The 23,210-nt window shown below is 31.3% G+C and overlaps 1 protein-coding gene across 1 annotated transcript in view; it reads left to right on the top strand.

The window, feature by feature from the left end:
- The window catches only part of LOC145307558 (uncharacterized), a 125,374-nt gene that overhangs the window by 74,338 nt on the left and 27,826 nt on the right, over positions 1–23,210 (top strand). Inside the window, exons 2-12 of the mRNA XM_080150013.1 lie at positions 4,903–4,966; positions 5,345–5,395; positions 6,749–6,818; positions 8,901–8,993; positions 14,743–14,794; positions 15,297–15,435; positions 15,727–15,775; positions 16,108–16,197; positions 19,763–19,827; positions 19,998–20,105; positions 21,285–21,341. Coding sequence (XP_080006139.1) covers positions 4,912–4,966; positions 5,345–5,395; positions 6,749–6,818; positions 8,901–8,993; positions 14,743–14,794; positions 15,297–15,435; positions 15,727–15,775; positions 16,108–16,197; positions 19,763–19,827; positions 19,998–20,105; positions 21,285–21,341 — 829 coding nt within the window. The 5' untranslated portion in view covers positions 4,903–4,911. The remainder of the gene's footprint in view (positions 1–4,902; positions 4,967–5,344; positions 5,396–6,748; positions 6,819–8,900; positions 8,994–14,742; positions 14,795–15,296; positions 15,436–15,726; positions 15,776–16,107; positions 16,198–19,762; positions 19,828–19,997; positions 20,106–21,284; positions 21,342–23,210) is intronic.

Genomic DNA, 23,210 nt, shown 5'->3' with positions numbered 1-23,210 from the left:
CACAGGAAAGTTGCAAAAAAAACCGGTTCGGCCTGGCCATAAATACCAACCAGGCATTATTTGGGCGGTTTCCGCCGGCATTAAAACCCGGTTTTGTAGTAAAAACCTGGTTATTTCGGCCGTTTCGGGTAAAAAAGCCTGTTTGTCGAAGTTTTAAAACCCGACATACACAAAAAAAGGGTGTAAAAAAACGATAAAAAAATCATATAAAAAATAATAATTTGAATAAAACGAATTAACAAATGGATAAGGGAAAATGCACTTTTGTGTGTATGAGTATGTGTGTGTGTGTGTGTGTTTGTATGTGTGTGTGTCTACTAGTCTTTAAGCTAGTTTTTTTTCAATCATATGTTTAAATAGAGATTTGTTAGAGAAGTTGATTTAATCTATAATAGAAAGTAGCTTGATGTCCGTCCGTCTGTCAGTCCGTCCCTTAAGATCTCAGTAACACCTGAACCAATTGGATTCTACTCTTCAGGGTATATACCTACTGGTCCTGGTGGTGGTTTTAGGCTATTTTCTTGGGAGGTTAGACACCCCCCCCCCCCAATTTTTTTTCAAAAGAATTTTTACGAATTTTGTAAATTCACATTTTTTTCTGCTGGGTAGGTAATAAAAGATGTAATTATACCTCTTATACCTAGAGGCTAGGGGCGACGCCACTAGTTGTATAATATTTCAGTAACTTTAGGACAAAACATATTTTGGATTTAATATTTAGTACTTACTGTTCTTAATTATATCTTATTTATTAGAACCAGTTCTCAGCCATACTAAAAAAGCATATATTTTACCATAGAGGGACAAAGTGTCTAAAAAATAGCAATGTTACGTCATAAAAATGAGGAGGACAAGAGAAGAAGTAGGATAGGAATCACCTAAAAAGGAGTAGGATAATCCTTCATTTTTATGACGTCACATGGCTAAGTTTTGAGTCACTTTGTTCCTCTATACTGTACTGTATTACAGCCAGTTTTCTATAAATATTAAAACAATAATCTTAATATTAATACCAGTTTTGTTAGCCAGGGCCTTTGGCTCCTCGGGGCCAACGAAACTAGTTTTAACATTATAATTTTTCCTTTTTATTTCTGCAAAAAGCTGTCTATGATATGATGCTATATATAACTATTCCTATATTAGTTTTTATATTGATAAGAAAAGTATAAGAGTTTAGTTCCCTCCCAGAATATCTCTAAAATAATGCGTCTATAACATGATGCTCTGCTCATATGTTTTTGTGTTTATGTCTCAGTTACGGAGAACTACTTCTTTGAAAATAGTGAATTAACTCTTATTTTTAGTAGCGAAGCTACTCTATAATTTACTATAACTGAAACGTTTTTGGAGAAACATGATTTTTTAAGATAGTCACCTTAATTTTTTAGGTATTAAATAAGGTCACATTTTACATATTTCCACAGTTTCATTAACCCATTAGTGCCGAACCGGGCATCAAAACCCGGTTCCGAAAAATGGAGAAAAAACCGGTTTCCGGCTTCATAATTGCATCATTCTCAGAATGAATCCCCCCTATACTACCCTGACTTTCATTTCCCCCTGGAGCAGGCAGTTTAGCTTACTTCCGTTTGCTGGTATAGCTCAACAAAATTTGAAAATCATGAAAATTCAAAATACCCCTTCTAACTTTTTTGTTTTTATAGTAAAGTCGCTGATTTTTTTTGTGAAATCTAATGTTTATTGACAAGTACATCTATTTGTGAATTCGTTTTATTCAAATAATAATTTTTTTTATGATTTTTTTATCGTTTTTTTACGCCCTATTATGACCCGGTTCGGCTTGGCCATAAATACCCGAAAATTTTAAAACCCGGCTCGGTTTCGGTTTTTATTACCCGGTTTTAACTTTTCAACCAATAAAAATAACAGTTTACGTCATTAGTAAGGGTTTGAGCCACCCTAATAACCCTAGTAATCTCTATAGGTGTCACCCAATAGTTTTATGCTCGTTTTCTGATATGTAACACCCAAATTTTATATGTTCTTTTTTTGTAGTGTGTGTCTTTTAAAACTTCGAGCAACGGGTTTTTTTACCCGAAAACGGCGGCACCTATAGCCGAAACACTAAATTTGAAATAAATCGCTTCGTATTATACTTGTAGCTCTTTAGATTACATGAGGTTGTGTAGTTTTCAATTATGGATCGTATCAAAGTTCTAAAAAGTGTTCATCTCACTTTTGGCGTTCAAAAATTACATTTTTCGATTTTTGGTTAAAATAACCGGGTTTATACAGGTCAACCGGGTTTTAAAACTGGGGGAAAGCACCAAAAACGGGTGTTAATGCCTGGTTGGTATTTATGGCCAAGCCGAACCGGGTTTTTTTGCAACTTTCCTGTGCACGCCACTAGAGCAAAACAAAAAAATACGAATTCCGTTTTGACCATTATAAAGCTTCCCTGAAACTTACAGCTCGATCGGCCCATAAAAGTGGCGCTCGGCACTAATGGGTTAAATTTGCTATCAATCGATTAATAGATTTTTAAATTTGTTAAGGTTTTGTGATTTATTTTAGTTTAATGTTTATTTTTATGACACTGATTTATAGTTGATTTTTTTCCAGATGTACATCCACAACTTTAGAGCTTCGCTACTTATGGATGTTGTCTATTCCAAGATTCTCTGCTCATATGTTTTTGTGTTTATGTCTCAGTTATTGAAAACTAGCTTTTTTAGCATGTGTGAACTAGGATTTTGTTAACAGTCTTGTTCAACTATATTTCAGGGGGAGGGGTGTTGTACAATAAACCCCCCACCCTTAATGTTTTTGCCTCTGAATTCAATTTTATGAAAGATGGAGTTATAAAATTTTCTGACATTAAATGTGAAAATATGCATTTTTCTTGAAGAACTAGTATAAAGCTTGTTAATTTAGAAAATTTAAGCAATAAATATCAAATTGTACTGTCTATTTTCCAAGATATGAATGTAGGAGGGTGGGGGGGGGGGGTGTGAGTTGAGCCCAATTGTTTCATAAATATAAAGTAAAGTAGAAAGCCTTTTTTGGAGGGGGGGCAGAGTGTTTTTTTTGGCTGTTTTGGGGATATTTTAACTTTACCAATCACAATTGCCAACAAAAGCTTATTTCATCTAAAAATTAAAACCTTTCACAAACAGGTTATGGCTTATGTAATATAACATAAGCCGTAAATTTAAACCAATTTTGATGCTTTAACAAATTTTTTATAAGAGGGATTGTCATACTTGGATTCAAACTTTCAGTTGATATTTAAAATTGTAGAAGGTTTTCCTGAGGTTTACAGGATGCCTAGCCCTATTATAGGAAAGAATACATTTTACATACATTTAAATTAGATAAAATGATTTTAACACCTTACAGTCGGGCCCCTTGCCGCACCTTAATCGGTTAGGAGGGGGGGGGGGGGGCGTTCAACGCCCCCCCTCTATTATCTCAGTTTCTATTAGAGCTAGTGGGCTAAAATTTTTTGTGCAGGTCCCCTATTGGATAATGAATTTCCGCCCTTAAGTGAAACAAAGTCAATTTTCGCTTCCTTCACCCTTTTATTTAATAACCTTTATTTTTAGGTCCTTTTTAACTTAAAAATTTCAAAAGGCTGTAATTTTCTAATTTTTGAAGATAGAAGAACAATTTTTTCACAGAAAATGTTTATCTTTATGTAAATTTTATATTAGAAATATCAAAACATAAATTTCAGCGGCCGCAGCTGTACTTGGCAGCTGCCAGCCGCCGTAGTCGGCGGGAAAACGGCGGCGGATTTTTATGAAATTTTAATACGTTAAGTAGACATGTAAGAAAAGCTTAAAATTTGAAGTCTCTAAGTCAAAAATTGCGGTCACAGGAGCCTTTTAAAGATTTCTGGAGACCTGGAGGATCAGGACCTGCAGGATGATACCTGGAACCTGAAATTGACTTGAACACCTGTAATTTATATAAGGATTTACTACTAGAGGATAATTTAGTATTTTAGTAAGATAAAATGCTTTGTTTAAGTCAAAAAATATTTTTGCTCTTTATCTGGATCACCCTGCCAGATTTGCTGGCATCCTGTGCCCGCCAGGATGGAGGTATTCAAAAAATTCCAACTCTAAGTTATGTGTTATACCTATACTTAAAAAGTCACGCAGTTTGGGCTCTTATCTTTCACACACAGAAAATGAGATAGAAAAAACCGGATGGGGGTGCGTTCAACGCCCCCCCTCCCAACAGTTAAGGGTTAAGTAATGATGATATCAGTAAGAATATTCCACTATCAAATTAATAGAAGCACATCTACTTTATAATAGGTACTAACAGCTTTTTTGAAAGGGATAGAGAAGGGCAAGAAAAATAGCCCAAAACCATCCCAAGTCTTAAATCTGAAAATGAAATAGCATAAAAACAACACAGGACAAATTAAGAGAATCCAATCGGTTCAGTACTTATTGAGATCTTAAGCTTCAGACAATAAATCTTACTTCTCCGCTATTACATATTAAATATAAGTTTACATTGAATTTTCAACCAATAATTGTAATCTACAGAAGGGGTAATTTTGTGTATTATTATTGAGGATGTACATTATATCATTTATTGTCTTATCCCTTTAGATCCCTGGATATTTCACCAGTTATTTTCCTATACCTGTGATATATTTCCTATACCTGTGATATATTTCCTATACCTGTGATATATTTCCTACACCTGTGATATATTTCCTATACCTGTAATATATTTCCTATACCTGTGATATATTTCCTATACCTGTGAAATATTTCCTATACCTGTGATATATTTCCTATACCTGTGATATATTTCCTATACCTGTGATATATTTCCTATACCTGTGATATATTTCCTATACCTGTGATATATTTCCTATACCTGTGATATATTTCCTATACCTGTGATATATTTCAGAAGAATTGAACAATGAAACAGTTCGACCCACTTTGGGTTAACATAATATGCTTACTTTTATACCAAGGTTTCTTTCATTTTAGTAGCAATGTTACTTTATGATTACATTTGTTGTTTTGTCTGATGTATACACTGTACAGGTTTTTAGTACCAACAATCAGTTTTTAAACTACAACTAAATAAGAAAAAAACAGTTGACCCTAAAAAGACCCTTGATGAGTAAATGGGGGGTGATGGGGTGAAAATGTCCTATTTGCATCTTCTAGTTTTGTATATACAGTTATGACTATAAAAAAGTTGAGCTGATTTTTTGGTCTCTATCCCTATTATTTAACAACCTTCATCTCTAGGCCTTTTTACACAAAAAAAAGAAATAGATCTATGTGTAGTTTCCATTTTTCATACAGAAAATCCTACTAACATTTTGACCTATGATAATAATAAGTGTCCTGTCAAGAGTATCTGCATTATTATGGAACAGTTACAGTAAAAGCAGGTATTATTCATTCCTTTATCTTTTTAAATTCTGTCAGGTAATGAAAAATTCGATTTTTTAAACCTTGGTTTAATCAAAACTTTGAATATAAATATATCCTAACACAGGCATAAAAAATATGGGTTCATATATACCTTTAGAAACAGCAAAATATTGCGAATCCATTGTAAGCAAAATTGAAAAAAAGTAAAATAAATTTTTTTTAAATGGCCTAACAAAACAAAACAAGGATTTAAGATGGTAAAAGGGAACAGGAGGGTGAGTAAAGGTTGCCTGTATAATATATTATTTCATATAATTTCTTTTATTGTAGTTCATTTACTATTTTGTAAACTTTATTTCAATTTTACTTGGAATAGATTTGTAATATTTTTCTCATTCTAAAGGTATATATAAACATACATTTTTAGTCTGTATTAGGATATATTTAAGTTCAAAGTTTTGATTAAACCAATCGATTTTTTCATTACCTGACAGAATTTTAAAGTAAGATGTTAAATTAAAGATAATAATCTTACCATTTTTGTTCATAATGGCAATTTTCTTCTTTTTTTGTAGGGTTTTAGTAGTCTAAAACTGACTTAATTTTTAAAAAAATTGAGAGGTCTACAAAATAAACAATTGCATATCTAAATTCTATGGAATATTTTACATCTACTACTTACTAAAAACACCGACTAGCTATTTAAAATAAAAATGAAAAAAGTTTATTGTAGTTCAATTACTATTTTGGAACCTAGTAATAGTGTCTAACTTTTTATCTTTGTGACATAACAAAAATACATCTCTTTTTTAGGGGTTTCCTTTCCCACCTCCCCTCACATCCTTCGATTTGTGTTACGTCACAAAGATAAAAAGTTAGACACTATTACTAGGTTCCTATTTTGTAAACTTTTTATTTCAATTTTGCTTAGAATGGTTTCGTAATATTTTTCTCATTCTAAAGGTATATATAAACATACATTTTTCATGTCTGAATTAGAATATATTTAAGTTCAAAGTTTTGATTAAACCAAGGTTTAAAAAGTTGATTTTTTCAATAATTAGCAAACAGAATTCAAAAGTAAGCTGCCAAATTAAAGATCATACTATTTTTGTTCATTATGGCAATTTTTTTTTTTTGTTGGGTTTTAGTACCTTAAAACTGACTTAATTTTAAAAAAAACTTAAATTACTTTAAAAATGAGAGGTCTACAAAAAAAAAACCGATTGCATATCTAAATTCTATGGAAAATTTTACATCTACTACTTATTAAAAACAATGACTAGCTATTTAAAAGAAAAAGAAAAAAAGTTAAGAAACCTATTTTGTAAACACAAAGGTTCATTCATTTAGAGAATTGACATGTTTAGGTGAAATCAACACATTTGAATGTATAGTTGATAATACTGATGGAAATCATTACTGGACTCTTGGAGATAGGTAATCACAAACAAATATTTTACTCAGTTGAAGGTCTAGTCTATAATTCACAATGTCAGTTTGTCTGTCTCTAGAAAATGTCTATTCATAATTCTATTTTTGTAATGATTATCTGTACTTATGAATTCTAGGTTTGTCATTCTGTCAAGCAACAAACATTTTCCTGAATATTTTGTCTATGGTAGTTCATAAGTGTACAGCTTTACAATACATTGTTTCTATTTGGTAAAGCAACACATATGATAAAAGAAAAAGATGCTTTTTAGAGTAAAATGCTTAGATTTTAATCAAAATCAAAATTTTTAGATTTTTTACTGAACAACTTTAATATGCAAATCCAAAGAAAATCAATGGGAAAACGTTTATTTTGCACTTTTCTCCTCTTTAAAAGATTGATTCTGATAAAATAACATTTTTTTAAGGGATTTATGCATTAAATATTATGAAAAACAGTATAAGGTAGAAATTAATGAATTTTCTAAAATAGAAGTATTAGAAAAAAAGAAATTCAACCCTTATCACTTAAGAGGACAGCTGCTGACCTCCAGTCTAATGGATGTAGCTTAATACATGTTATTGATTAAAATTATCGTTAAAAGTATACAAAATGTTTTTTAATGTATTAAAAAAATAAATTTTAAAATCTTGATTTTGAGGATGATGACCTTTCAGATGCTCCTCTTGGGTGTGATGGTGAGCCAAATGTTATCTAAGTACATGCCCATTACAACAACTTGTCTATTAAACTATGTACCATTTTTTGTAGTCATAGCAGCCTCTAATGGTGCCTCCTGACACAAAATATAACCATCTTATAAAAACTACAGTTTTTTCCTTATGATTTGGAGTAATTAAAATTGCAATTTTTTTCTTTTTAAATATTGCTTGACTGGAGACTGCTATGACTGCAAAAACTGGACAATATTTCAATATATAAGTCGTCATCATGAGAATGCACTTTGATAACATTTAACTCACCATTACTACCCATTGGAGCATTTTAAAGGCCATCATCCTCAAAATCAAGATTTAAAATGGATTTTTTAAACCCATCAAAAAACGTTTTTGTATACGTTTCAGGGTAATTTTTATCTTTAACTTGTATTTAGCTTCATCCATAAGACTGGGGGTCAGCAGCTGTCCTCTTGAGTGATAGGGTTCAAATTTTTATTTCCAAATATTTCTTATTTAGAAAAATCATTAATTTCTACCTTATACTGTTTTTCATAATATTTGATGCATATATCCCTTTAAAAAATGTTATTTTATCAAAATCAATCTTAAAAAGAGGAAAAAGGGTAAAATAAACGTTTTCCCATTAATTGTCTTTTCATTTGCATAATAAAGTTGTTCAGTAAAAAATCTTAAAATTTAGATTTTGATTGATATACAAGCATTTTACTCTAAAAAGAATCTTTTTCCTTTATCATACTTGTTGCTTTACCAAATAGAAACAATGTATTGTAAAGCTGTACACTTATGGACTACCATAAACATAATATCCAGAAAAATGTAGATTGCATAATAAAGTTGTTCAGGGTTTATGTTTATTTATCAAAGGTTTGATAGGTGCAGATACCTTCCCCCCCCCCTTTCCCAATTTTAAAAGTGAGAGAAAAAATTGGGAACAGTCCCTTTCGTGGAAACACCACTTAGGGGCATTACTTTGTATTTTCACAGTAGCTTTTAATCCTATTTCTAGCCCCTGCGGAGGATCCAACCCTGCAGGGCTAATTGCCTATCCCTGGCTGGCAATTGTCTACCCTAATATAACCTAACCTAACCTAAAATTAACTATCAAATGCCATTGTGAATATACGACATAACGCCCCTTAAGGGGCAATGACACAAAAAGGACTATACCCAAAACATTTGCTTTAGTGTGGGGAGTAATTTTTTTCAGGGGTGATTTCTCTAAGTAGTATGTAGCTCCCTACCCAAAGATAATTATCAGCAAATAAGCTACATTGTGAAGGAGAGCCATATCAATTCAGAAATAAGCAAGATCCTATGATACAAGCAGACAGACTCACAGATACAATAGACATTAAAACAACTTGTTGATTTGATTAATTTTCCTAGGAAATATTCAGCAGAATTGAAGGATGATGGGACAGAGAAGTTGATGGTTATACAGTTCATATTCACTCTTCAAGACAATGGCCTGGAATTGAGGTTATTTTCAGAATGTTTATTTCTCTCCATCTGTCCATAAAACACAAAATGGGGGAATTGTGATTTTCTCAGCTCCTATTCAAGTTACACAGCTAAAACTTATTGTCAACATTCACATCATAATAGAGCATAATATATTTTTCACTTATTTCCCCATATAAGAATGTTTATTTCTGTAGTTTATAAAACAATTTATAATAAAATATTTCTATTGCTTTTAACTAATGCTCTTTAAATCTCTATGTCTGTAATCTTATCATTCATGATATTTTTGGTGCTTCACTACTTATGGATGTTGTCATCATTGTTTTATGTTTGCTCATAAGAAGATTTTTATTAGATTTTTTAAATACCAATTGAACAAATTACAAGTTAATTGTTTTAACAAACAGAAAACTTTATATGACACTATAAAGATTTTAAAAGTTGAATTTATACACAATGGTGTTTCTTTTGGTGTAATTCTGAATCAAAAACATAGTCAAATATCCTTAAAAATCAACACTATGATTGCACATCTTTTATCTGGAAGTCATAACTTTGCATTGTTATGAGTTGCATTCTTTTTAGACATTTTTTTACAAGCTTTTCATTTGCAGGTAAGATTAAAGGGCGCCTGCAAGAACTACCACACTTTAATTGCTGAAAGACTGCCACAAGTAGACCCACTACCCCAAATTTAAAGACTTCAGCTTCAATAACAAAAAAGTTCTAGGCATTTCAAAATAGCATTTTATGTACAATGAATATTTTGAAAGATTTCCAATAAAAGAAAAAACAATATTAAATTACGTCGCCTAGACACAAAGTTATAACCTTATCTTTGTCAGAAACTTAGATTACCGGTAACTGATTACATTTTTACAATAAAACACCACATTTCATAGTCAAAATCTATGAAAAAATTCGATTTAAATTGCATTTGTAAACTAAAATCATAGCGGACACAAATAGGGAAACTAATACAAGCTCAGCTGTGATTGGTTGTTAAGATGATTCAACCTTATGATTGGCTACAGTACACCCGGTACTACGCAAGTAAAACTTAATTTTTTTAATGATTTTGACTATAAAAATGGGTATTTTTCTTGTAAAAATATAAGGGGGGGGGGGAAGTTTTGCCACTTTTGCGTAATCCGTGATTATTAGGCTGGGTATTGATGTGAGACTATAGGTTATTAGGGATAAAAGTTTAATTTTGGATAGTACTTCACGTATATTTAATCATTTTTTGGATAACCCCACCCCCTAGCCCCCCGGGGCTCAAAATCCTCCTAAAAATGAACCTAACCTTAATTTTCTCAAAAACCATTTGACCAATAGGGATGATTTCTTAAACTTAAGCTTTTATGCTTATAAACTAACTTCTAGTTTAGAAGTCATCCCCCTGCAGCCAACCCCTAGCCCTCCGGGGCTCTTAAAAACCCTAAACAATGAACCTAACCTTTATTTTCTCAGAAACTATTCTACCAAGGGAGATGATTTCTTAAACTTAGGTTTATGGTTATAAACTAACTTAAAGTTTAGAAGTCACCCCCCAGCCGCCAACCCCAAGCCCTCCAGGGCTCTTAAAAACCCTAAACAATGAACCTAACCTTTATTTTTTCAGAAACTATTCTACCAAGGGAGATGATTTCTTAAACTTAAGCTTTTATGCTTATAAACTAACTTTTAGTTTAGAAGTCACCCCTCTGCCACCAACCCCTAGCCCTCCGGGGCTAAAAAAAAAACCTAAAAATGAACCTAACCTGAATTTTCTCAGAAATAATTTGATCAATAGGGATGATTTCTTAAACTTGATCTTTCATGGTTATAAACTAACTTTTAGTTTAAATGTCACCCCCTTGCCGTCAACCCCTAACCTTCCGGGGTTAAAAAAAACCTAAAAATGAACCTAAGCTTAATTTTCTCAGAAATCATTTGATCAATAGAGATGATTGCTTAACCCTTACAGATCGGGCCCCAATTCCCACCTTAATAGATCGGGGGGGGGGCTCAAAGAGCCCCCCCCCTCTATCTCGGCTCCTGGTACAGATAAAGACGTAAAATTTTTTTCTGGTGGTTCATGTGTATTTTTAGAGAAAATTACTTTTTCTAGTCATAGCAGTCAGACCGCTCCTTAGCCGCTTTTTAGCGGCCAGCCGCTAAATTTTAAAACTGCTGTAGAGCGGCCAATTTTGCAGCTAGGATGACCAAATTTTAGGACGAACTTTTATTTTTCATAACAAAAAAATTACTTTTTCTGATCATTGCCGAAAAACGGCAAATAACGGAAACCGCCATTTTCGGCGGTTACAGCGGTAAAACGGCAATTGGCAGCGCAAATTAATATTTTTATCTGTTTATTATTGCTCAAGGATTTACCAAAAAAAAATGTAGGTCTCTAGCTGTAATAGAAGCCACGATATTCATGTCATATGTCTGTAGTAAAAGCCGGACAAAAAACGGTCATAAAGTCGGTCAGGGAGCGGTCAAACGGTCATAACACCACTTTTCTCAGATGGTCATTGATATATAATTATTCACCAAAAAAATTTTAGGTTTCTACCTTATACACAAAAGTCATAATGTAGAAATTAAGATTTATTTAGAATTTTTTCTAATTTTTTTTGCTACCCAACCGACTTTGACCGGACACCACGACCGACACAGACCAGATATCCTAATAAAATCAACTCTTGCCGACGTATAATTACTAAACTTAAAAAGTCATGAAGTTACAGCTCTCCATCTTACCTACAAAAAAAATGAGATTGAAAAAACTAGAGGGGGGGGCTCTTTGAGCCCCCCCCCCGATCTGTAAGGGTTAAACTTAAGCTGTAATGCTAATAAACTAACTTTTAGTTTAGAAGTCATCCCCCTACCGCCAACCCCTAGCCCTCCAGGGCTCAAAAAAAACCTAAAAATGAACCTTAACTTAATTTTCTCAGAAACCATTTGATCAATAGAGATTACTAAAGCGTTTATGCTTATAAAATAACTTTTAGTTTAGAAGTTACCAGTAAACCAGTAACCACATTATTAAAAGTTCAGATATTTTGGACTAAAGCTTATATGTGTATTTTTTGTTTGGCAGATATATTGTTATAAACTAACTTTTAGTTTAGAAATCACCCATCCCATAGCCACCTTGTGCTAAAAAAAAAAAAAAAAAAGTGTACTTAAATTTTTAGGTTTTTTTTTGAGCCCCAGGGGGCTAGGGGTTGGCGGCAGGGGGGTGATTTCTAAACTAAAAGTTAGTTTATAACCATAAAAGCTTAAGTTTAAGAAATCATCTCTATTGGTCAAATGGTTTCTGAGAAAATAAAGGTTAGGTTCATTTTTAGGTTTTTTTTCAGCCCTGGAGGGCTAGGGGTTGGCAGCAGGGTGGTGACTTCTAAACTAGAAGTTAGTATATAAGCATATAAGTTTAAGAAATCATCCCTATTGGTCAAATGGTTTCTGAGAAAATTAAAGATAGGTTCATTTTTAAGGTTTTTTTGAGCCCTGGAGGGCTAGGGGTTAGTAACAGGGGGGGGGGTCATTTTAGCATTATAGCTTAAGTTTAAGTTTAACTAAAAGCTTAAGTTTAAGAAATCATCTATTGGTCAAATGGTTTCTAGGAAAATTAAAGTTAGGTTCATTTTTAGGGCTAGAGGTTGGTGGCAGGGGGGTGACTTATAAACTAGAAGTAAGTTTATAAGCATAAAAGCTTAAATTAAAGAAATCATCTCTATTGGTAAAATGGTTTCTGAGAAAATTAAGTTTAGGTTCATTTTTAGGGTTTTTTTTGAGCCCCAGAGAGCTAGGGGTTGGCGGTATGGGGTGACTTCTAGAGTAAAAGTTAGTTTATAACCATAAAAGCTTAAGTTTAAGAAATAATCTCTGTGGAGCAAATGGTTTCTGAGAAAATTAAGGTTAGGTTCATTTTTAGGTTTTTTTTAGCCCTGGAGGGCTAGGGGTTGGCGGTAGGGGGATGACTTCTAAACTAAACATTAGTTTAAAACCATAAGAGCTTAAATTTAAGAAATCATCTCTATTATTCAAATGGTTTCTGAGAAAATTAAGGTTAGGTTCATTTTTAGGGGGTTTTTCAGCCCCAGGGGGCTAGGGGTTGGCGGCTGGGGGGGGTGACTTCTAAACTTTAAGTTAGTTTATAACCATAAACCTAAGTTTAAGAAATCATCTCCCTTGGTAGAATGGTTTCTGAGAAAATAAGGGTTAGGTTCATTTTTAGGGTTTTAAAGAGCCCCGGAGGGCTAGGGGTTGGCTGCAGGGGGATGACTTCTAAACTATAAGTTAGTTTTTATGCATAAAAGCTTAAAGGGAGTGTGAACGTAAAAATTTCTCATCTGATTATCAAATCTTAACATTTACTAAGCACATTTCACTACACTGATCAACCGAAAATGTCCTATTCACAAAAATATCCAGAAATAATGCCTTGATTTTATGGTATTTTGAGAGGGAAAAAGGAAAAAACAGGGAAAATCTAAACGTTTTTGTTTCTTATAATGTTTGTAGGGATATTTAACTTGTCATATATAGTTGAAACAATTTACTTACTGTTAAGGATTTATTTTATGCTATAAAATTGCCGATTCGTTTTTTTATAACGTAGTAATTAGGTAATAAAGACATATTTTAAATTCGTATTATTGACAAAAAAATACCTCACTGTCTACAAAGGGTTGAATCTCATAGGTTATATAAAATAATAATATACTTTTTTATTGTGTTGAACAATAAATAACCCACTTTGGAGAATTAGTTTACACTTTTATCAGACTGTTTATAAAGAAATATTGCGTCTTTATTATTTACAAATTTGTAATTAAAGGTGGGCGAGAGATGGGCCATTTAAAGTTAAATGGATACTAATAAAAAACCTGTTTCAGGCTTTGTTATTGTATTTGGTTTTCAATAAAAAAATATTGCTTATTTTATCAATTTCTATGTAACTATACATTGGATTAAAGCAAGGATTATGTTAAAAGTCAGCTTAACTGTTAGGAAAAATCTAGAACTATGTGAAAAAGTTTAATTTTAGCTATAATGGGAGAAAAATTTAATGCACATTTTATATAATACGGAAAATTTCTTCCTTTCCCAGTACCTTATAAAAATCGTCGGAAAAAGCCGTTTTTTAAGCAAACAAAAGCGCGTTTTGCTCTATCTGTGAGATATTATGAATGAGATAATGTTAAGATTTGATATTAAGATGAGAAAAATTTACTTTCACAGTCCCTTTAAGTTTAAGAAATCATCCCTATTGGTCAAATGGATTCTGAGAAAATTAAGGTTAGGTTCATTTTTAGGGGGATTTTGAGCCCTGGGTGGCTAGGGGGTGGGGTTATCCAAAAAATGATTAAATATACGTGAAGTACTATCCAAAAGTAAACTTTTATCCCAAATAACCTTTCTCACATCAATACCTAGCCTAATAATCACGGATTACTCGAAAGTGGCAAAACTTCCCCCCCCCCTTAGTTACTGGCAACCTAAATTTATGCCAAAAATAAGCTTGTAATTTTGTTTCTAGGCCACGTAGTTTAATTTCAAAATTTGTAACTTTAGCATTAAAATTCTTTCAAAAGTTTCATTGTATATAAAATGTCATTTTAAAATGCCTAGAACTTTTTTGTTATAGAAACTGAAGGCTTCAAATTTGGGGTATTGGGTCTATTTGTGGCAGTCTTTCAGCAGTCAAAGTGTGGTATTTCTTGCAGGCTTCCTTTCAGTGCCAATATTTAAAATATCTTTTTTTTAGGTGCTGGAAAGATGAGAATTTTGATTTTATACAGATCTCTGTCCTTGAGCAGGTTTAGTCAATATTTTGTTTTCTTCAAATGTTACTTAATATTACCTAACTATGGATATTGTCAATCTTGTTAGCAGCAAATAATTCATGTTTGTAATAGACCTTAATGTATATGCAAGTAAAAGATATGTATGATGAATGAAGTGTCTGTATATTGCAAAATTTGACCACTTTTGATCAATTATTAAAAAAACTATTGTGAAGTCAGCTTTTAAATCATAAGCGTGTGCTTTATAAAGAGGGTAGAATAGTTATTTATTGCATCATATTATAAACAGCTTTCCAAAGATATAAAAATGTACAATTATAAGATTAAAACCAGTTTTGTTAGACTCCAGATTACAAAGGTATGAGCAAAAACTGGTTTTAATATTGTGATTTTACATTCTTAGAAAACTGGATATAATAGAATAGAATGCATGGTTTTTCAGTGTGGCTGAGAACTGGTTCTTATCCACCGATTATTAATCTGTTCAAAATCCAAGCTGGACATATATATTTAGACTTCACCTGGGTTGACACTTGATGATGGCTTAGTATATGTTGGTCAAATTCTGAATGGTAAACCTCATGGCTATGGACAAATAATCAACAATAATGGAGAAAAATACTTTGCTGTTTTTGAAAATGGAGTAGAAACAGGTATACTTTATACTATTTTCAAGTAGTATATTTTTAGCTTAAGTTAGCTCCCCAGAGTTTCATAGCTATGTAGATGCTTAAGTAACAAACATGCATTGAATCTGGCTTCAAATAATGAATCTACACTAAAAAAAGCACAACAAAACTTTTAGTAGTAACTATTTTAGGCAAATTATATTTTAAAGATTATGAAGTAATGGTCCTTTTTTTTTGAATTATCCAACCAAGCAGCCACAAGAGCCATTTAAAAATCAAAATATTTTTGTTTTCATGCAAAAATAATTTATTTAGCTACAGATGATGAAAGTTTTGATTATGATACTGGAGATAGCATGATCAGGTAATAATCACTCCGCATTTGTGTTAAAACATGTCACCTTGATATCTGATATATAACAAACTTCATTATACAAATGATATTAAAGATAGTACCTACTACTGCTATGTTAGGCACGTGACAATAATAAGAGTACGGGTGCCTTTTCCAATACACAGGCATATTGCCATGTACTTTTTAACTTCCAAACTAATGACTTGAAATTAAAGGGTTAATTGTCAGTTAAATATTACTTTACCTCATTAGAATCACTCATATTTATATATGTATAGTATATACATTACTAAAATATTATCAAAATATAGATCAATAAAGTTAATCTTACAATGCTTTAGGAATGCTAGTTATCGCTGGAAAGATGGCATTATCCATTACCGATTCGTTGACATTCAAAGAGGTGAAGGATATGATGATAGTGAAAGAAGGTAATTAAATTTTAAGACAATAAATTCAAGCTTATATTTCATATAAATAGCCTAATTTCCTAGTAAATATTTGGGTGACCTATATAGACACTCTATTTTTTTATTGTCTGTTGCAAATTGCTAGACAATCCATTCTATATAATTTTGTCCCTCACTTTCTTTGTCAGTAATTCAATGTCATTTCAAATTCATGGCGAACCCCACCTGAAAATGTGTTATGTTAGAAAAAAACCTGTGGAAATGATGAGGTCAGGACAAGCTTCTCCTAAATCAAATTAGTTCCTCATATTAGTTGAAAATTTTCTTGTTCCTTTGGTGATCAAATTTTACTTTTTTCTTTGGAGTACCTTCAACCTAACCTTCTTTACTGTCATTTTGTCATTATGTCAGTGAAAACTTTGAAAGATTTCCATTTCTCATAATAGAAATTATTAAATTCCATTGCCTAGACACAAAATTATAACCTTATCTTTGTCAAAAAATTAGGTAACTGATTTTATTTTTACTATAAAAACACCACATTTCATAGTCAAAATCTCTAAAAAAATCAGTTTAATTTCTGTTTTTAAGCGTAAAATCATGGTGGAGACAAATGAAACTAATTCAAGCTCAGATGTTATTGGTTCTTGAGCTGTTTCAGTCTTCTGATTGGCTGAAAATACTACAGTACTCTAGGTACAACGCAAGTTTAACTGAAATTAAAAATGAATTTGACTATAAGAATGGGTATTTTTATTGTAAAAATATAATTAGTTACTGGCATTCTAAATTTATGACTAAAATAAGTTTATAATTTTTTTTCTAGGCTATGTAGTTTAATTTTACAATTCTTAACATGAGCAATGAAAATATTTCAAAAGAAGGTGTATTAACTTTTTTGCTTTTTATTTAAGATAGCTAGCCGGTGCTTTTAGTAAGTAGTAGTTGTAAAATTTTTCATAGAATTCAGATATGCAATCGGTTTTTTTGTAGACCTCTTATTTTTTAATTAATTTAAGTTTTTTCAAAAAATAATTAAGTCGGTTTTAAGGTACTAAAACGCAACAAAATAAATAGTAAGATCTTTAATTTGACACCTTACTTTTAAAATTCTGTTTAGTAATTATTGAAAAAATCTATTTTTATAACCTCGGTTTAATAAAAACTTTAAACCTTAATATTTTCTCAAACAGACATAAAAAATATGGGTTCATATATACCTTTAGAATCAGAAAAATATTACGAATCCATTCTAAGAAAAATAAAAGAAGAAAATGGCCAGTATGAACAAAAATAGTAAGATCTTTAATTTGACACCTTACTTTTAAAATTCTGTTTAGTAATTATTGAAAAAATCTATTTTTTTAACCTCGGTTTAATAAAAACTTTAAACCTTAATATTTTCTCAAACAGACATAAAAACATGGGTTCATATATACCTTTAGAATCAGAAAAATATTACGAATCCATTCTAAGCAAAATTGAAAAAAAGTAAAAACTTAAAAATTAAAAATGGCCTAAAATATGATATTTTTACAGGCAACACTTAATTGTAACTATTAAACTAGCCAATCAAAAATCTCTAAAATTGACGAATCAAAACTTAACCAATAGAATTGACAAAAAAAAGGATAATGTTCAAACAATATATACAATAGATACTACAATAAAAATAGTGATACTTACATAACATGTAAAGAATGAAATATTATGAACAAGTATGCTTCAGTCTGTTTATAAACTTAAAAACAATGCAGTTAAAATGCATTATTGTTTCTTGTGTTTAAAAAATATCTGTTACAGTGTATGTACATTCGTTTAGGTTTTGTTCAGGTTTTGTTCAGGTTTTATTCAAGTCAACCCTTTAAAGCCGAAAATTATGATTCTTAAAATAAACTTATTTTTTTATTATAGTTTTATAAAACCTTTTCAATTTTGCTTAGAATAGATTCGTAATATTTTTCTGATTCTAAAGGTATATATGAACCCATATTTTTTATGTCTGTTTGAGAAAATATTTAGGTTTAAAGTTTTTATTAAACCGAGGTTAAAAAAATAGATTTTTTCAATAATTACTAAACAGAATTTTAAAAGTAAGGTGTCAAATTAAAGATCTTACTATTTTTGTTCATACTGGCCATTTTCTTCTTTTATTTTGTTGCGTTTTAGTACCTTAAAACCGACTTAATAATTTTTTGAAAAAACTTAAATTACTTAAAAAATAAGAGGTCTACAAAAAAAAACGATTACATATCTGAATTCTATGAAAAATTTTACATCTACTACTTACTAAAAGCACTGGCTAGCTATCTTAAATAAAAAGCAAAAAAGTTAATACACCTTCTTTGTACATTTTAAATACCTACACCTTTTTTGTTATTAAAGCTGAAGGTTTCAATTTTGGGGTATTGGGTCTACTTGTGGCAGTCTTTCAGCAGTTAGATCTGTGTATTTATTGAAGGCTTCCTTAAAGGTGCCTTAAACTATCTAAATTTAATGGACAGTCCAAATATATTCTTTTAAAGACACTATAAGCCAAGAAGAGCATGCTGAAATGATTTTTGAAAGTGCTAAAGAAAAAAATACCTTGTGTTTTTTAATTGACTTTAGCAAGGACTTTAAGAACAGATAAGCTGTGAAATGTTGTCACTTTGTAATAAAAAAGCCAATAAAACAACAATCTAAAATTATAAACAAAATAGAAGAATCTTAAGTATTTCCAAGTAGATTAAAACTTAAACAACTTATTCTTGTTTATTTTTTTCTAATAATATTTGAATAGGACTTGGTAATTAAAGTAGACATGTAATAAAAGTAGCAATTTAATCTTAGACCATTGTTTTGTTAAAAGCACAACATTATAAACCATTACTGAGGTTTTAAATTAAAAATATAAAATTATTTTGAAATATGAGTTTTTGTACCTTAAAAACATTTTAAATTTTAAAAATGCATTAATAGGCAATTTTTAATTATAATTGGATTAGATTTAGCATTCTACTGGCTTTGTATTTCGATTTCCATTGAATGTAGATAGTTTTAGGCACTTCAGCAGTCCAATTTGGTCAATTAGGAGCAATATTAAAGATATATTAAAGATACCTTTATTTTTCTCTAAAATATCTTATTTTATTGTTCACCTTTTTGCCTTTAAGATGATTTGAAAGAAATAGTTTGAAATAAAATATCTAAAACTTACCAGAGCTAGAAAAATGTTAAAGACCATTTTGGAAAGCTCCAATATCTGTCTATTCTACTGGAAAAGACAAATAAAACAATGAAGGAGGTTAGGTTAAAGGTATTACAAAGAAAAAAAATATTCATTTTTCACTGAAAGTAATTCAAAAATTTGATAGAACTAATTCAAATTAGGAAAAGCTAGTTCTGAACTCATTTTAAGGTCCCAGTACACTAGTTGAAAACTTGCTCCTCATGGGGTTTTTCTAACTTAATAGGTGTCCAGGTGCAATGGCAAATTTGATTTACATTTCTGCTATCTATAGTCAGAGATTTTTTATATTATTCAAGGTGTCTTTAGTTATTTAATATTAGTATTTCTTTGGATTCAAATTGATGTTAAATTTAGGTTTTTAGAAACTCAGAAAATAATAATCCGAATGCAAATGCAACTACTGGAGTCACAACTTTCAGGTATTTTTTTTTCATTTTATTATTAAACAGAAATGTTTCATGTTTCTAATTTGTCCATGATTGATTTAAATTGTAAAATAACCCCAAAAATCAATCACATTTCCCACCCCCTTCTCATGATCAAGCAAAAACTGGATGGTAGCCTATGTTAATCTATTAATTCACTTAAGGTTGTATCAGATTTATTGATCTGGATGATAATCCAGATCCTAAACTTTTTAATGGACAAGAATTGCACATTACAAAATGGAATTTATATCGATGCCATGCAACAATAGGTATTACTTTGAGAATTTTTTTATCTTGAGGAATTACATCTTCCTTATATCTATTGTAAAATACCACGAACAGTACAGTTTGTCTTTATCAGAATCTCTCTGTAAATCATCAATGAATATTGTAAACAATATTACTCCCAAAATTGAAATATTAATGTTATGTAATTTAGACCAAGATTCTTCAACTTATTTCTGGTTTCTTTCACTCAGATTGCTTTTACCTTGTATACCAGCATTATGAACCCTTTATGGTTGGGACCCTTGCTTCACCTTAATTAATCCCCCCCCCCTTATATCTCAGCTTCTTATAGAGTGAGAGAGCTAAAGTGAGACATAAGTCAAATTTCACTTCCTTAACACTTTTATCTTAAATTTAATTTTAAGTTCCTTTTTCACTTAAAATTTAAAAGAGCTGTAATTTCCTTATTTTTAAATCTACAAGAAGCATTTTTGTATAAAATGTTTATTTTTATGTAAAGCTGCCACTGCTTGCTTAAATTTAAAATTTGACATCTCTAAGGAAAATATTGCGGTCACAAATGTCTGGAGATTTCTGGATTTCTAAAATTCTCTTGACCACCTGAATTTCATATACTAATATACATATATCCTAAGTTCTACTTAGGATAGTTTAGAATTTTGGTAACCTTGTTTAAGTCAAAAAAATATTTTTGCTCTTTACCTGAATGTCCTTGCCAGGTTTGCTGGCATCCTGTGTCCGCCATGATAAAGATATTCAAAAATTTCAACTCTCAGTTATGTGCCATACCGCATTTGTAAAGTCACTTAGTTATGAACCTCTAACTTTCACACACAGAAAATGAGATAGAAAAAACCAGAGGGGGTGCGTTCTACGCCCCTCCCCCCTCTTCAACTGTTAATGTAAAGTATATCATGAGCAATATAATCAAAAGCTTTCACTGCATTAATTAAGGAATACTCTGACAACATTATCTCCATGATTTGAAGATTTATTGATATCAATCAATTATTATAAGAATTGCATTGTTAGTGACCTATCTTTGAGAAACCTGAACCAATCTTTATCAAAGAAATCATTAGCATACAAAAAATACAATAACCTTCTACAAAATATTTTTCAAAATAGAATTTTCAGTTTTTACAAATTAAAAATTTTATCATTTTACGTAACTTATTTAACTTATCCAAATTTTTCAGGATCAAAATCTCCATCAACACTAAATCTTGGCCCTGTGTGGTGCTATACTGATAATGGTATACTTTTGATAGAATTTTCATTATTCTGTACCTAATATTTTGGGATATGATTGCAGCTTTAAGTCATCAAAACGCATTTTTTAAAGACTTACATTTAGATTAACTAGAGTTATATATGATATTGATACTCCCTACCCTAAACAATCAGGGCCACCTCAGTCTCATTTTATTTCTAGGCACCAAACAGTCCCAAGATTAAATGACTTTTAAATTTTCTAATTTGTGATTGAGGAAAATTGATTTCATATCAAAATTTTAACTAGAGTGGTCACAGTGACTGATTAAAGTTACCTATTTGTCATAAATATGTAATATATCTGTAAGTTTAAAGTTTGAGTCTGTATGTTGAATAGAATAATAATAAGAGAGGTGGGTGAAAATGCCCCCCCCCCCCCTTAGATTTATTAGGGTTAAAGACAACTGGAAAGATTGCAGGCATGATTTGAAATGAGATCAAATTTTCAATTTATTCTAGTGCATTATGAATAATTGGAATTTGCATACCCCCTAATAGATCTAAACTATCATTTCTTGTTTCATTGGCCAAATCAATTTTGCAGTATCAGTACGTCTTTTTGCAATCTCTGCTATTTTAAAATCTGAATAAAACTTGTCTGCAAAATGAGATCTCATAGAGGGTACCTTGATAGTAAATAAGAGGTGCCAGGAGATCTCGTGATAATTGAGCTACTAGGCTACCAAGCAAGGTAGTACTCTCAGATGCCTTAGTGGGAGCCTTGCAAAGTTTCAGATCAATATCTCAAAACCCTCATTGCCTTGGAACTGGGACTTGGAATCCTGCCCTCAGGGCCTGCTAGGAAGGGTAAAATGGTTACATTTTGTTGTAAGCAATCAGTTTAAACATTATAAACATTCTCCCCATCATCAATAGACTTGATTAGAACCATTAATTCATCATTCTAAGACAACTTTTTTTTCATTCAAAAATCATCCTTCGTTACCTCCTTCTCAACTTTTTCAGATGGGGATAAAATTTTGTTTTGTCTTGGATTATGGTATTTATCAAGCCAACTATGTCCAGGGAGAACTTGTATAAGGTTTAAAGTGGTCAACTTCAGCAAAACATTTAATATCTAACCCTTATAATCTGGTCAGCTTGCAGGGGACACACTGAGAGGGTCTCACCAAAAGTTGTTTCAACGCCTTGTTAGTTCAGATATCAAGCCAGCATGCTAAGAACAGCACTTATAGATGCCTAAGTGGGACACTGTTGAGGTTTCACTTTGATATCTTAACTGTAGGTCCACTTATAGCTTGCCTAAGTCAAACTAAAACTCAAATCTGATATTAAATGCTCCAACCTCACTGTGGGCTAGAATTGAATCAAGACAAAAGTAAGTGCCGAGCCCTGGGACCTATGTATGGTGAAAAAAGACATAAAACTATGATGATTCCAGGTAAAACCAAAATATTTCAGCGGGGGCTTTTTGAGAAAATTAGATTTGAAAATTTCAAGTTCAATTTTCACTCCCTAGGAGATGCCGCATAATCATGACAAGAAAAGCAAATATTATTTATTTTAAATTTTGAACAACTTTGCTTTTATAAAGTTCTCCATAAAACTACTCCTGAAGGGAGTTATTAAATGGCCATTTATATCACTTGCTTTGCAAAGGTCACAAAAATTCAGCCTAAAATAAATCATACATAGAGAGGTTTTAAGAAGGACTTCATAAAAGCAAAGTTGTTCAAAATTTAAAATAAATAATATTTGTTTTTCTTGTCATGATTATGCGGCAACTCCTAGCGGGTGAAAATTGAACTTGAAATTTTCAAATCTAATTTTCTCAAAAAGCCCCCGCTGAAATATTTTGGTTTTACCTGGAATCATCATGGTTTTATGTC

The sequence above is a fragment of the Acartia tonsa genome, chromosome 15, assembly GCF_053477335.1.
Source record: "Acartia tonsa isolate MP-2025a chromosome 15, ASM5347733v1, whole genome shotgun sequence".
Classification (NCBI taxonomy): Eukaryota; Metazoa; Arthropoda; class Copepoda; order Calanoida; family Acartiidae; genus Acartia; species Acartia tonsa.
The sequence above is the reverse complement of the archived record's forward strand: the minus strand, read 5'-3'. Positions and strand labels throughout refer to the sequence as shown.